The following is a 16,553-nucleotide window of genomic DNA, read 5'->3' on the forward strand; positions in this document are numbered from 1 at the left end:
CTCCAACCACCATAATGACCCCAACACTCATGGTCCCCGGTGCAAGTTCCTTCTTGCACACATCACATCAACCTTGCAAAACCATCACCATCTGCTCTAAGCACCAGACCAGACAAAGGTGGTGTTCAGCTGCTGGTCAGCATGGGCACCAGGATAACCAGGGTGTTGCAGAGCAACATCAGCCAGACTGACACTGCCCTCAAGTCAGTTTTGTCTGGCAAGACGCAGGTCTGCTTTGAACAGGACCTCCTTTGCTGAAAGGGAGAGTTAACCTCTGTCCCAGTCCAGGAGTTTTAGTTCTTGGTTTACAGGCTATCAACACAAGTGTATCATTGCTACTTGCTGGCCATTAAAAAAAAAAAAAAAAATCACATGCCACTAATACTCTTTACTAAAAATGGGCTTATAACTCAATCTTCACATGCTGAATTATGTCAAACTAGCTACTTGAAACAAATTTCTAGATTTCATTCCTCAGCAGTTCACTACTTTTGTAAGCATCACTCCAAAAACACTGAATAAAAGTGAACACAATTACTCTACTTCAAGCCATACTGCCACATTCAGCTGCTTTGTTTTATTTTTGTAATTCTTCATTAATCAAAACTATTCTCCATTATGCTTGCTCTTGCTGGTAACTTCACATCTTCCCCTTTTTAGCTGTATAGCCTCAGCAGGAAAAACATGAACTCAGTTACCTAAACTGGTTTAATTTTAATAGCCTGCTGAACCCAGTTATTTGTCCAAAAATAAATTCAGGAAGTTTGTCTCTTGAGGTTTTCCACCAAAAGATTGCATATACGCACATGTTTTAAAGCAACCAACATAACCAGTCTCCAGACTACTACAACACACCCCTTGGAAAAAGGTACCTTCTCATAAAGTTTAAAGAGCCAAGCACGTGAGGGAAGAGGAAGTAATCCTTTAAAAGGTCAGTTGTGTATAGTCCTTTGATGCATCAGAGTAACTAATTAAACCAATAATGTGGGGTACAGAGAGAATCACCAGACCACCTTCTCCTGCAATCAAGTATTATTGCAATAAATTTCATAGCAAAGCCTTGATATTTACTAGTCAAATGACAACCACATTAGAAGACAAAATAGTTCACAAAAAATCAAGTTCTGTAGTCACAGAATCAGGTTGGATAACTACACAAGACAGGTAAGTGACATTGTTTTGCACCTTGTTCTCATCCTGCATGACAAAAGCCGAAGCTGCTCTAGTGGTATCAGTTTGACAGCACCCCTTCTTGAGTCTTTCACTAAAAGAGATATAGTAGTACCAGTGTGTACTCTTCAGAATTTAAGTTTGGATTTTTGTCAGTAAAAGCAGAATAGATGAATTGTACTTCCCATTGATTCAAGGGGTTCACATACAGTTTTTTCTCATATCTTCAGTTAAAGCAGTCTAGTCTGCAACAAAACATTAAGCAACTCAAAACACTGTCAGTTTCTAACTCCCTTTCATTCAAAAATTGGTTCTTTCTTTTATTTCAGCAACTACGCAGCCTACTTAACTCCAATACTTCAACTGTGATCCCCATCTACCTCCTGCAGACAACAAAATCAACTTATCCTATAGCAGGCTTCCTACTGCTGTGGACCAGCATGGACCAAGTACTTTACAATAACCAAGGAACTGGGTGAACCAAACTTATCAAGCAAAAAGATTGCTAGCAAAGTGTTTCTACAAGTTTAGCTTCCCCATAGAGCAGTGATACAAATGCATTCTCATCAAGCAGAACGATCACTTAACACTTAAAATTAAGAATACTCCAGCAACATACTCTTTGAAGCAAAATGAAGTCTACCAGTGTAACAGAGCACAAGTCTGCTTCCACTGCAAGACTTCCTTTTGCAGAGCTCATACCACCTCAAAATACAAGGACAATCTTTTGAGGCTCCTCCATACAGAGCATCATGTAATTTACAGCTGTCAACAAGTTTAGCTACAGTTTACCACCACACCATCAAACTCATCTTCTCAGTAGGCTTCTGTGCTGTGTTCTTACACCACTAAGAGTAATCTGCTATTTCTGATGAGCAATTTAATCTTCCTGGGTTTGCCACACCCCAGACTGAATGTGCAGGTAAATGCAAATTCAATGTGTAAACGCCATGCCTGTGTTTGTTTTGCTATGAAGCAGCTCGATCATTAGTCAGGACAACTCATGAAGTCAGCTCTCCACCACTAGCCAAATGGGCAATACAGAAAACAGTTTAAACTCCCACCTGTCTACTTGAACATCTATTGGCTCACACTAATCTAAGATGCTCATCAAAGCTCCTGGAACTGAGAAGTGAATAGACTCATTTAAAAGCCACTAGACTCCAGCTCCATGTGGAGAGAATAAGCTCCACAGCCAGAAGACAAGACATCTTCCCTATACTGTCATCAGGGGAAGGAAGTCAAAGGTGCCTAGCAATTTATACATGGCAATTAGCTTCTCTTGATGTTAGGGATGACTTTATAACCAAGTGCATCATGCAACTATGACACACCCTGGTATGTCCAGAACACGTAGCTGCAGCTCAAAGTGGTCTTTAGGAGCCAGAAGCAGTTGTGTACAAGCCACTGTGTTTAACACATCTTTACACACGTTGTGTTGATGTTCAAGTCATTTGGGTTGATTCCTACAGAAGCTCAACAGTCCAGGTTATCACTGAAAAAACTATTTAAGCTTTGTTAGGGCATGACCTAAGACCCAAAAGCTACACCGTCTGGTTTCTTTTGATATCAGCACTATAAAGGCAAGTGATTGGTTCTGCCCTTTCACCCTGTACCAAGACAGTGACCCCAGTTAACCAAGAAGTGTAAATGCTTTTCACATAGAAGCCTGAGACATGACTGGTAAAGCACAGACTTCCAAAAGAGTGGCAAAAGCAGCTGCTTATTATTTCCACCTTCTCAACGCAGAAGTCATCTTCCAAATGCAAAACTCAAGTCATTCCCTTTGTTTGCAAAACCTGAACAGCTCTAATATCCATCACTTCCAGCTGTCCCCTTAACATAGGGTACTAGCCACTACAGGCACTATTATTTAAGTCTAGCTGGAATTGCAAACAAAACTTGCCCCAATAAAGCACTCCTCTATGGGAGCAATGGAACCTCCAGCTGAATTACAGCAGGGAGATAAAAAGCAAGCATCAATTCTTCCAAGGTAATGAGCTACCCAGAAGAAACATCTTATCTGGTGTGTTCCTATTCAAACCGTTGTTTGGTGCAGTTGTTGCTCTCTAAAGAAGAGGAGCCAATTTAGAATTCATTTAGGAGTAAAGGGTATTCTTGGGCACCAAGCAGCTTAGGTCAAAAGCAAATGAGCGAAAGCCTTAGCTCTCTCCTTGAAGGTCCCTGCCACCCAACTTTTATATTAAAGGCAAAGAGCACACCACTATCAGTAGCATGAGAAGGAGAGACAAGTAGCTTTTTAAAAAAAAATAAACGTTATTCCTGTAAGCAAAACTCCTGCATGGGGCAAAAGGCTTCAGCAGACCCTAAGCCAGTCTTCTCCCACCAAAGGAAGGCCCATTTCTGAGCAAGCATGAAGACTGCACCAACAGAATGTTTGTTGGAAGTACTGAGAAGGTGATGAGTTACTTTGTATGGCAGATTGTCAGGACGCAGGACAATACTTACCCAGTTATCAGTCCTGGCTGAAATTGCACAGTAGTGTCAAGACCACCATATAATCAAAAAGCTCACGCACTGACAGGATGCGGTCAGGTAAAACCGGGAAGTCTAAATTCTTGGACACCATGCCAGTATCATGAGCTCACAGTAAAGGAAGTAGCCCATCCTGCCTGTTCTGTTCCAGGTGAATGACAAATACTGTGCTAGTCAGTTCTTTCCAAGGAACACAATTTGTCGCCCTCCTAGAGACCAGGCCACAGACTCTGACAGACAGTGCTAGTGCTGTGCTTTTTGATCCAGCTCATCCAGCCAACTTTCTGAATATGAAAGTAACAAAGTTTGTCATCTCAGGCTTAATTGAGCCTGGTACTCAGGAGATTAAGAAACATCTCTACTAGCATAAATTTGAGCTTTGGACACAATACTGCTAAGGAATTTTTAATTCCATTTCAGAGGCTTTATCCAGCTGTCCTACTTCTTACACCAGCTAGGGTTCCTCCTTTGCTAATCATCAGCCTGACAGCTAAAGCCTACACATCAAAGTCCACTACTTAGATCTGTTCCTCAAAAATAGGAAGAAATCTGACTCCTGGAAGGAGTCTTTGCTTATACAATCACTACTTTTGAGTATGAGGCCCCAGACCCTTGAAACCTTTGAGGCATACAGTTGTCAAAAATTTCATCTGTCTGACAAATGTTAAGCTTGTAACATGAAAACACAACTTAAAACACCACTGTCTGCCAAGTTCAAGCACTAACTACCAAATGACTGGCTTCTGACAGAATGGGCAAGATGCATCTGAGTAAGTTAAAGGAACTCCAGACTCTGCTCAAGTTACATCCTGTTTCTTAACCATAGTCCCATTTCAAACTCTTCCAGCAATCTTACGAGAGTCTTACAGGAAGTGTACCTTTAAATCTGAGCAGTTTAAACTTCTTGCTTCAAAGCAACTTGAACTCCTGCTAAGTCAGTTCAACAATTTCTGGTAACAAGAGAAGAAAAGTTAAGTTTTGCTCAGTGTATCACATGCTGGTTGAGGTTCAAAGGGATCACTGCACATGATCTTGTCCAACCCCTCTGCTCAAACAGGGCCACCTAGAATAGGTTCCTCATGACCACATCCAGATAGCTTTTGAAATCTCCACTGTGGGAGATTCCACAACCTCCCAAGGGAACCTGTGCCAGTGCTCAATTCATCACAGGAGAGGGGAAAAAAAAAAAAGAGAGAAAGAAAAAAAAAGTGTTTCCTGATGTTCAGAGGAACCCTCCTGTGTTTCAGTTTGTATCCACTGCCTCTTGTCCTGTCACTGGGCACCACTGAGAAAAGTCTGGCCCTCTCATCTCTACACCCTCCTTTTAAGTGTTTGTATACATTGGTAAGATTCCCCCTGAGCCTCCTCTTCTCCAGGCTGAAGAGCCCCAGCTATCTTGGCCAGTCTTCATAATAGGAGATGCTCCTGTTCCTTCACCATGTTCACGACCCTTCACTGGACTCTCTCCTGTACCTAAACACCTTTCTCATTCTGGGGAGCCCAGCACTAGACACATACTCCAGGTGTGGCCTCCCCATTGCCAAGCAGAGGGTAGGGCCACCTCCCCTGACCTGTGGGCAACACTCACTCCTAGCGCAGCCTTCTTTGCAGCACGGGCAAAACCACACAGAGAGCTGCATTAAAGTTGCAATGCAAGAATGAAAGTTTCCCTTAGAACCTTAACTCAGCACACATGGAGAGACTAATCCATGCTGTGTGACAAAGTCATGCCCCTGCCCCAGTTATCTGGGTAGGCATTACAAGAGGGAAATTAAAAGCCAGAAGGATGATCAGAAACAACCTCCCAATTTTGAAAACTGCACTGTGAAGATCAAGTTTATTTAGGTTGCTGGGTACTTGGGAATTCCTACCCACTAAGTCTTGGTAAAGTGACTCTTGAACATCTGTAAGAGCAGCACCACAACAAATCCACACTGTACTGGGCTCCATAAGGGTTTGAACAGTGCGAGCTAAACTCATGAATGAATGAGACTGAAGTTACTCACTACCACTCACCAGGCAGGGTCTTCCAATACACTTCACAAGCTCCATGGTTCATTAGCTATAAAACACAGCAAGGAGAAGAGGGACAGGACTGTGCAAGTTAGCCTGACTTTCAGTGAAGTAGTACTTCAGTTTAGTATTAACTCTTGCATATCCACTCGCTAAATTCAAGAGAAAGCACGATTTTCCCAAAAATGGCTGAGAACAGTTATAATTATGTTAAAACACTTTATTCTAAGGTAACAGGGATTCTTATTTATGCAAGCTGAGATTACATTTTCAATTTAATCCTACACATTCTGCTTAAGCTTTGGAGTTTAAGTTAACCACCAAGGTGTGTTTAAGACTGAATAAACCATTTCAAAATACAACAACATGCATTCTTTAAGGAACACTTACTTCAGAATTACCAATACAAGCAAGTTAGCTATTCTACTGAGACAGTGCTGTTCTCCCAATTCTTCAGAACCTGTTTTAACAGGTCTAGGAGGGACAAACATTTAGAAAGACACAAAGTCCAAGATGCTAGTCACCTCTATTATTGTAGCCAAGATCATTTTATCAAGTTGCTTACAGAGAGGAAAACTTCCTTATCTATTCAGCAGTCTGAAATAAAACTGCCCCAATAGCCCCCACACTATTTTACCCAGCCAACAGGGTAGGGACAAGCTCCCAAGCCAGATACTCCTAGTGCCCCCGCGAGCGGCCACCTACCATCCTACAGAGCATGAGGAGCCAAGACCCCTACCTTTACTACTTAACTGGGATGACAAAGTAGTAGTGACATGATTTTTCATAGCCTTTCCACCAAGAAGTAGCACTACAGATAAAAGGATACCCCTCCACCTTTCTTCTTGCAGGTCAGGGTGAAAAACACATTCATGTACTGCATGTTAATTGCAACATAAACATCTAGCCCATGCAAGCTGCTGACAAGGGTGCCTACCAGATGCCTCCGGAGCAGGAAGCTGTGTAGGATAAGCTGTTTCCTAGAAGGGCCATTTCTACTCTTCCCTGATTATCAGTAGATAGAACACAGCTATTAAAAAAGTGTACTTATTATCTGCTTACAGATTTTAAATTCAAACAGTTTGCTCCCAATAGCATCCCCTTTTAAAAGGTAGCATAATTTAGGAAATACTCTTAAGAAATTTACGTAACAAATACTAAATTCCTGCTTTGGAAGTGATGTAAGCTTCATGCTGAATAACTCATGTCTTAAGTCTTGTTATTCACTTTAAGTTACCTAATCCAACATCTTTTCCTACTAGCAACACATTTACTCTTTGATAAGGCTAATCAAAGAGTTAACTATAGACTTTGCTGCTGTTTCAGGCTCTCTAATGACACAGTTTTAACCTGACTAAAAACAAGGTTTCCACCCTAAAAGATTCAGGTTGCCTTCATGGAATTTATTTACACTTGTTCAAGATGGGAATGCTTCTTATAAGCATCAGCTCTCTCTTCTTAAGTTGAGGTCTGCTTTCTGGCAAGCCATCCCTATTATTTCTGAGGAGTATTCTGAATTCCTATGGAGTCATCTCAAAGAATTTCTTTTGCTGCCTTTAATTCCCTTAATGAAATGAACACCAAGGGAACTCAGACAAGGTAAGATTGTTTTCTCACTGGTTAGATCTGTATGTTTTGTGCTATAAGTAGGAGTTTATGTATTCACACAAGCTCTTCTGCAACGAGTGAAAAACGATCAGCAGTATAAGGACACCTCATCTCAGGGAGCATAATCTGGGAGGGAGATGGAGCAACAGAATGGGCTAAGTAGCACAGAATGGCCACATTGATCCCATGACTTAGTCCAGCTAAGCCACAAGGATGCAGTTTGGAGAAGGTAAGAAGTTCAAGGCAGAAAACAGGAGATAAGAGATGTTAAAAGCATACTGCAACAGTATTTGGGTTGCAAAGTTAATGAGGATATAGGAGTGATTAAAGCTGACTACCATTAATAGACAAGTTTACCGATGCCCTTAACTAACCTCTTACATTCTTGCCCAATCTTTTTCCCACTATCCTAATTGCAGGCTATCACTCCACTGCCTATATGGTAATTTTAGGCTCTCTAAAAGAAAAGATACACATTCTCCAATACAACATTCTAACCAGTTATAAAGCAATTTAATCAAAACATAGCAGGTGTCAGTACTTACACTAACTTAGTGCTTTAACAGTTGCCAGTACTCAACTGAAAGAATTTGTAATGAAAGCTGCATCAACCTGACAATCGTTTTCCCTTTACTTACACCATTTCTTCAGATCTTTCAACTCACAGTGAAGACTTCCAGCTTCCTGCACTAGCAAATTCACTTCTGTCAAGAGGCAAGCCAACACATTGTTTTGCCTTTCCAACTGTTTCTACCAAGGCAGAAACCTTTAGCTGGACAGAGAAGGTAGGAACTTTTGTGAGTTCAGTAGAAGGGAGGCAATTACGATGTCCAAGGGAAGCGTACCAAGAGTCAGCTGCTGAACCCAAAAGTATCCAGGAACACCACAGGCAGTTGAAGAGAAGAATTACAGGCAACAGGATAGCCTCATAGAGGTGGGACATGATGTGGAAGATACTGTAGTTAAATATGTGATAACTGCAGCTTTAATTACAAAGACTGTGCGAAGCTACAAAATAGAATGGTCAAGAACATGGTCCAGGCATAGAAGAGACCCAAAATATTCCTTATAGCCATGGCTACATCTACAAACTGCAGATCTACAGTTTCAATAGCCAGAAAAAAATCAAAATTCAAACCCGAGTCTTCTTTCAAGGTGTTTAATGTAAATAGTAGGCTTTAAACATGAATACTGCTTTACCAGGCAAAGGATATATTCCAGTGCCCCACAACCTAACACAGTTCACGCACAGATGTTTTTAGCCAAGCAAAAAAAACCCCAAACTTAAGATAGTGCAAGCTAGTTAAGTTTCAAAACATATTTTAGTCCATGTCATAAAATCCTAGAGCAGTCTGGGTTAGAAGGGACCTTAAAGATCATCTAGTTCCAACCCCCTGCCATGGGCGGGGACACTTTCCATTAGACGAGGCTGCTCAAAGCCCAGTCCAACCTGGCCCTGAGCACTGCCAGGGACGGGGCACCCACAACTTCTATAGGCAACCAGTGCCAGTGCCTCACCACCCTCACAGGAAAGGATTTCTTCCTAACATATAATCCAAATCTACCCTCTTCAAGCTTAAAGCCATTACCCCTTGTCCTATCACTGCATGCCCCTGTATAAAGACCCTCTCCAGCTTTGTGGCCAGCCCCTTTAGGTACTAGAAGCTGCTATAAGGTCTCCCCAGCGCCTTCTCTTCTCCAGGCTGAAGAACCCCAGCCCTCTCAGCCCGTCTGCGTAGGAGAGGGGCTCCAGCCCTCTGATCACCTTCGTGGCCCCCTCTGGACTTGCTTCAACAGGTTCATGTCCTTCTTAAGTTGTCATTCAAAGATTTTGTTAAAAATGACCAAAATGGAGTTCTGATGTTCCCTTGAAAGAGGGACTTTTTTTGGAAGATGACAGAATCAAAGCAGCTTGACCATTGAAAAAGCTGCAACTGTTCCCCTATGTATTTTACTTGGTGTGTATTTTGAACATTGAAGTCTTCCATTTTCACACACTACATTTTTATTTTTTTTTAGTTAAAGTGTTCAGAGTCTGAGGTGAAGTGGCACAACTGTGTTCCAGTGGATCAGAGAAGTTGTACTACACTGAGTAGAGTTGAACAGTGTCCCTATGGCCGCAGGGAAACTGGATGTCCAAAGCATCCTGTGTTCATGAATTGGCTGCAAGCTAGATGTAGAGTCACAAGACTGAAGCAGTGAGCACAGAAATGGTTGACAGCGGGAATGCAGTAGTTTTTACATTCCAAATCCAAATATCAGTAATTCATTTTAGCAGAGTAAAAATTAAATGAGCATTTGGAGGTACCTTTTGAAATAGTTAGTGCTGGGGACCACTGTGATCGTAGAATATCAAGACAAATGCTGCCATTACTGTTAATATTTGGATGATAGATTCTTGTTGTAAATGCAACCTGCAGAAGAAAGAAAATTTCAGTATAGGATACACATTAAATCTATTCATTACCATGTGATGTATGGTACCAGCCACTCACCTTAGGTGGTTTGAAGGGATAATCTGTTGGGAAGTGAATTGTCAAGAAAAATACTCCACCTTGATAGGGACTGTCATTCTGTTAATGAGAAAGAATCATTGCAGTTTGAGAAGTTACTACAAGAAGACTAGTCATAAAAAGCTATGAACATCAATTCCCTCATACTTACTGGTCCCATTATTGTAGCTTGCCAGTGGAACACTGAAAAAGAGAAAGATTTACTTCAGTTTGTAGAAGCTCAAGTAATGAACTACTTTCTTCCAGACAAAGCAGCAGAGAAGTCTATTTTAAAAACAAAGCCTTCTGAAAGGCTGCAGGGAAGCCAGCCAACAAATTAAACAGACACAGAGCAAAGTACTCAACACTCCACAATCACTTGGTCCACACTTTGGGATTGCTGTGGTACCCCACATGTGCCCTGCAAAAAAATCCCACTACAATGAAATCTAGACAGTTATAGTCAGCTTTTTAGACCCAACAAATTGTTACTTCAGCTTTGTTGTTTCCAGTGAAGCACCTGAATTAAAGTCCAGTCTCCGATGACTGCCCTCTTGGAACAAGCTACAACAAAAGTACAGTATGAAGTCATACCTTTCCTAGGTAGGATCTCTCCTACACAGATCCTTAGTCAAATGGAGAGTAAGCCTAAAGTTTGCATACACCATATGTAAAGAGGTAAAACCAGTAGTATCTTGACTGAACGTTTAAGCTTAATCTCCACAGACGCCTCAAGATTTCATTAAAGCAGCAGAAAGCAATATAAGTCTTAAGAGAATGCAAGAATGACAAGAGTCTGTCTGCTCAATACTTGGAGCCAGGATGTGCTAGTACACACTTTAGGTTAAATGGAGTCTCACTCATATGCATCTGTCCAAGAGAACATCTGGTAATACAGAAGATTCACAAAGAATGTCTTTATGCTGCAGAACACAAGGAAAACAAAGCTGTTACTCTGTATAATGCATGTTAGGAAGTTCTTGGGGCTTGTGTTCTCTAAAGGCCCTACTGCTAGTCCCTGCAAAGAGTACTAGCTTAACAAATTATCTGTGAAACAGTACCATAGGAAGTTTCCCTCTGTATGCATGTCAGCTACATAGTATCTTCAGAACTGGGAAACTGTACAGAAGACTCCTGTTGTTGCTTCAAGACACAGAAGCTGAAGCCACCTGCAGCTGCATACTTCACTTGCAGCTGGTGCCTACAGCTTGCAGGACTACCTGGGTCAAAAGCAATCCTGGCCCACAGTGGGCTACCTGTTCTAATCTAGCATGAGCAGTTTTTAACTACCTGTGGTACAGGCATTACAGCTAGGAACAGCCCTGCCAAGGTAAGGGGAGAAGAATGTTTGGTTAGAGCAACATGTTTGTTACAAAGGGTACTGCAGCTGGTACTACTACTACTGCACTACATTCAGTGCAGAATCAGGGAATAGAGAGAGCGGTTCATGTGCTCATATGTAGCATTCACTCATTTTAAAAGGGTTCAGACAGCCTCACAGGAGTCTATCACCCATAGCAAGACACTGAGAAACCTAGAGCAAGAGGACAAAGGAACAGCAGAAACCCTGCAGTGGAGATGGCAGGTCACCACAAAAAAGCCACCATGAATTCCCTAGGCATCAGTAGGATGCTGATAAGGTTCACTGTGACTGCAATGGACCTTAACCCAAATACCTCTGCACACTGAAAAGAGAAGCTGATACAACCACATATAGTCTTAAACCCAAGAAAACCCCAGAAAAGAAGAACGCCTTCATAGTAGATCTTAACATTTTACAAGCTAGAAGGGCCATTTAGTTGTCTGGATCCATCCCCTGCCCTTCACGCCCACTCAGACTCAAGGAAAGTGCTTGTTTATACTAAGCTTCAAATTCTCACAATATCCAGGACAAGTCTGATGAACTAAGAGATGGATTTGTCATGGAGGGCTTTTTAAAATTGATTCTTTACTTTGAAATCTGCCACTCAAAGTTATTTACAAAGTAAGAGGATTGCTAACTTTCAGTAGCTAAGCACAGGTGTACGTTTGGATTTGAGCTAAGCTACTGCATAGCATTCTGCAGTCCCAAGCATATTTCCAAAACAAAGGCCAGAGGTGGGTGGAAGAGGGCTAAAACTGTATTATTAAGAGAAAGAAAATCCTGTCCCCACAGTTAGCAAGGCAGGAATGGCTCCTCACTTTCCAAAGTTTATGAACTATGGGGATGAGAAGCTTATAACTGGGGACAGTTTACATCAGCTGGACTAACCACAAGATGCCACTCTGCAAGCACAGTATGTTCTGAGCTTTCAGAAATGTCTTTCTCTCAAGACAATTAAGGCAGACCTAGAACACAGGTATCTCAGAGAAGGCACATTTCCATTGCTGCCACTGCTATCCACTTACATACACCCAAAGGGCTGGTCTCAACAGTGTCTTTCATCAGAGGGCTTTCAGAAAGGTGGCAGAGAAGAATTGAGTATTACTTTAAAGCTTTCTGTATTCAGTAGTAACTTTCCATTGTGAGCACTCAAACTTACATTACCAACTTCACCACCAGACAATCTCCACCTTTGATAGTCTTTGGAAACTACAAAGTAGTTTATCATGGCACAAATCACACTTGCTAATTTAAGGGAAAAAAGCCTCAGCTGGCTCTATGCCCTAGTAATTACTCTTCCATGAAACTACAACCTTCTCCAAAATACTATTTCCAAAGCAGAAATAAGATGTGGAATAGCTAGAAGCTTAATGCTGCTGTTGAAAACCCTCAAAACAAAACACAGCTTTCACTTGTTGGAAAACATTGCTGAACAGTAAGATCTCCACTACTTTCAGTATCTTCATTCTCAGGTTTCAAGTGCTTTTTTTTAATCTAGTCCTAGATTTCCAAAGGAACATACATTTCTGTACATTTCAGCATTTCTGCATAGTTCACAAATGATTCAGGAAGACCTTGGCAGGTAATTTTTTTCCTTTTAGAAAGTATACCTAAGCTTAGAGCTCTTAGCACGTAGATTGAGGGTTTCCCTACCTACATATCCCCCTACTCTCACAAGCTTGGATGCTTTGCTGAACAGCACACTTGTCAGAGAGACCACACTGCACAGCAAGTTCAATGCATGCTATTTAATGGGCATGCCAGTCAATGCCTCCAAGTAGCCTTCTCTACACAGCAGAACCGTGTAAAGAGTTCTTACGTAGAAGAGTAGAGAGTTCTTACGCAGAAGGCTTCTTACATAGCCTTCTCTACACAGCAGAACTGCTACAAAGAGTGTAAACACATGGCCTCATCTCAAGCATTTTATAATGCAAGTACCTGAATTTACCCCAGGGCCCATGGTAAAGTTATAAAGCAGGTGGTGAATTTGCAAGTGTTCTTGTCTCATTGCTAATATCCTACTGATCTTGCTCACCTAACCAAGAGTTTAATGCTGCTACAAAAAAAGCAGTTCACCAGAAAGTGTAAAATCCTAGTCAATACAGGTAAGACCGTATAGCTTGCAAAACCATTGCAGTTTAAAGGCCTCTCACAGAAAGCCACCGTAATGTACAGGGCAACAATTACATTGCCTCATTCACAGCTAATCAAAGCAGACTGGGGAACATTGTATGGATACTTCTTTGTCTTGGTTATAGGTAAACACCATTAAGTCAAATCACACAATGTATCTTGCCCTCCTCCCTAGGCAAAAATGCATGCACAAGGTGACAATACATCTTCTTACTATAAAATTATGTTATACAAAAAAATTCAGGGTAGGACTTTAAAGTAACTGCTTTTTTCTGCTTTAACACAGCTCCTTGAGCTTCAAAAGGACAAAATAAGAACTCCAAACCATGCACCAGGTGAACAATTTTGCATAGGAAACATGACCAGCTGATGTTTCAGCCAAAGAGACTGTCCTACAGGCTGCCTTACATGGAACCTGGCAGGGCCAACTGACTTGAGTACAGCTTTCAAACATAACAGTACTATGTGATTTAAGGATGCTCTGCCTGCACTTCCTATCTCATACTATGTCCAGCTATGTCCAAATCAAACCAGAAGCAGGATTTAGACATTTTGATTTTGCTTACTGAGAAAGCCACAAGCAGTATTCCAAACTGTGTGAAATCCTGCCTAAAAATTAAGAAAACTAACATTACTTTATGATTTAAACTTTAGTTTACCAACTACTTTTTCCTCTGTTCACTTTTTAACCTCTTATCCCCAAAGACTGCATGTAACACTCTTAAAGTGTTAACTCACTCCTGTGCAAAATACAGTCAGCCCTGATTTTGCTGTGCTAGCATCTAGTATTAGGAACAGACTGTTTTGCTTCTACAGGACCATGTGACCACATCATATACAGTTCAGAAAGCTGTATGCAGCTGCTGGCTGGTTTGGCCACAGACCTACAGAGTTTATAACTTCACACCCTACGAGAACAGTTAATTCAAAAGGTTAACTTGGCATGTCTCCAGTTTAGAGTTGCTCAATCAATAAAATGGGAGTAACACAAATCTTCAATGATACATAAGGCAGGTATTCTGTAATATATACAGAAGGGCAACAAATTTATGGTTAGTATGTGGAGTAGCATCTAGTAGTCTATAAAGAAACAGAACGGTTCTCCTTGCTAAGGAGCTGGACATCCCGTTTTAGAAGAAAAAAGGAAAAAAGTTAAGAGACTGCAGGTGCCTGATAGCAGCATACTTACTGTCATCACCAACAGGCCCTGCTGAACACTGTGCTGGAGGATCACGTGCCAGATCATTCAACTCCTGAAAAACATGAACAGTTTATATAATTTCAAAACCAATCACACTATTGCTAAAAAAACCCAAACCCTGTTGGTGGCACTTTGGCCATCATTCTTGCTCACAAACAGAATGCTCCTATCAGTTTCCTGAAGCCACAAGAATGGCAACAGTACAAGACTAATAGCCAGGACCTCAGAAAGCAAAGTTGCATCTTAAATTCAGGAAACACATTTGGCATATGCACTAGTTACCCCTCTAGGTTTCCACAGAGGATTAAGTAACAGCAATCCCCAATCTTTTCAGATTTAAATTCTTTGATAACAGAACTTAAGAAATCCCAAGCACTACCAAGGTGAATACATATTCCACTATCTCCAGGTCAGAGAGCTAAAATGGCCTCAATCCAGCAATTCTCAATATCAGCCGTATTTCATCCCCTGCATTGTAAGGGCTCCCAGGCTGCTCCAGCTATAGTAATCTAGTTTATCATCCAAGCCTGCAGTAGCCTTTATGCAGTATGCAAAACTTCAATAGCCTGTGGTTGTTCCGTTTCCAGATGTGTGCATCTGTGGATACAGGTGGTTAAGTCAAGTGTCAAGTCAAGTTTTCCTCTGAAAAAATCCTATTATGAGTCTCAATTGCTCTGACTGGACAGGTTGAGTCATTCAGAGTATTTCTGAACTATATACCAAGTTTCAATTTGAAGCAAAATCTCAGCCCAGATCAGAGAGGCCACACACTGTCACCAGTAACTCACATGGGCAATCTGCTCAGGAAGTGGACGTTTAGTGGCAAGTGCAAATAGAGTATAACTTTAAAGTCAAACTTCGTCTGCTCTATTTCTGGCTCAGCCACTGACCTGCTTTGCATGATGGACCCAAACATACCAACTTTTTTCTGTGCTAGCTCAGTCTAGAAAGCTAAACAAACACCAGACAACCATTACACGGACAACTAAATCTAGCATTCAGGAAACAACATCCTATGCTGTCCCTGGCCCTCTGCACGTTCAGCTTTTCACCTCACAGCTTGCAAGGGTTGCAAGCCACAGTCCACAGTGGACTCTCAGATACCAGACTTATCTGAAGTTTTGATAGACAAAACACTTAAGTACAATGATCAAGACAAGCTGACTGCAGGAATGGAAAAAGCTTGCCACTTAACAGCCTTTTGTTATTTACAGGCAATATTTAAGTTCTTGAATAGATGATCTCTAGGAGTTCCAGCTTCTACTTCCCATGGACTGGGAGGCCACCACTAACCAAACCCTCTTCTACAACACAAGAACACTGCCTTACATCAAACAGGTGAATCTCGGGATTTTCCAGTCAGTATGCACGCCTCCAGAAGCCTGGCAGTGGAAATAAAGCTTCACATACCCCGAGTACTGTAAAGCATATGCAAGTTTGGTTTTGCTTGCAACAGTAGCTCCCAACTTCTAAAGAACCCAGCTGAAAGTCTCCTGACACTCTGCTAGTGCTCCTACCAAGCTTCTTTGCTGACCCAAGCAAACCTTGCCCCCATACTTTGTGGTTCAGCACGAACTTCGGCAGGAGTAGGTACTGAGCATGCAGCACTCGCTCAAGAGCCTACTCCCTCCTGAAGGTGAGGAGTACCTCCCAGATACCCTCTGAAGGAGGAAAGCCCTTCACAGTTGTCAGTTACGCATGTCAACTCAGAGCAGCCAACCTCATCCACCTGAGGACTCCCTCCTTACTTCCTGGTTGCAACCATCAGCTAAAACAAAGATCAGTAATGCACTCACTCCCCACCAGCACACTTCGCACCACCTGCTGTACACCTCTGTTTTAACTCCAGAACATTAAATGTGTCAAGGAGCATCCTGAGCAATGAAGAATACTGCTCTAACCTAGAGAAGTGCATGTACTACAAAGTTCTCAGATGGCAACAGTCTGAAAAATACAGAGTAGCAGACACCACTGTGTTCTACTTCAGCATCAGCAAACCAAGAGACACCCTGAGCCATCAGTGCAGTGAAGGAACATGCAGCCACTTACACACAACTTCACTGGCACTTGAAGGCCA

At 41.8% G+C, this 16,553-nt stretch overlaps 1 protein-coding gene across 5 annotated transcripts in view; it reads right to left on the bottom strand.

Moving 5' to 3' along the window:
* UBE2D2 (ubiquitin conjugating enzyme E2 D2) overlaps nt 1-16,553 on the bottom strand; it is a 30,829-nt gene that overhangs the window by 4,940 nt on the left and 9,336 nt on the right. For all 5 annotated transcript variants that reach the window (XM_080397975.1, XM_080397979.1, XM_080397978.1 and 2 more), the window contains exons 2-5: nt 14,465-14,528; nt 9,952-9,983; nt 9,783-9,860; nt 9,596-9,701 (exon numbers count right to left, since the gene is read on the bottom strand). In XM_080397975.1, the coding sequence (XP_080254101.1) occupies nt 9,596-9,701; nt 9,783-9,860; nt 9,952-9,983; nt 14,465-14,528 (280 nt within the window). The remainder of the gene's footprint in view (nt 1-9,595; nt 9,702-9,782; nt 9,861-9,951; nt 9,984-14,464; nt 14,529-16,553) is intronic.

This window comes from Falco punctatus, assembly GCF_963210335.1.
Source record: "Falco punctatus genome assembly, chromosome: 8".
NCBI classification, from domain to species: domain Eukaryota; kingdom Metazoa; phylum Chordata; class Aves; order Falconiformes; family Falconidae; genus Falco; species Falco punctatus.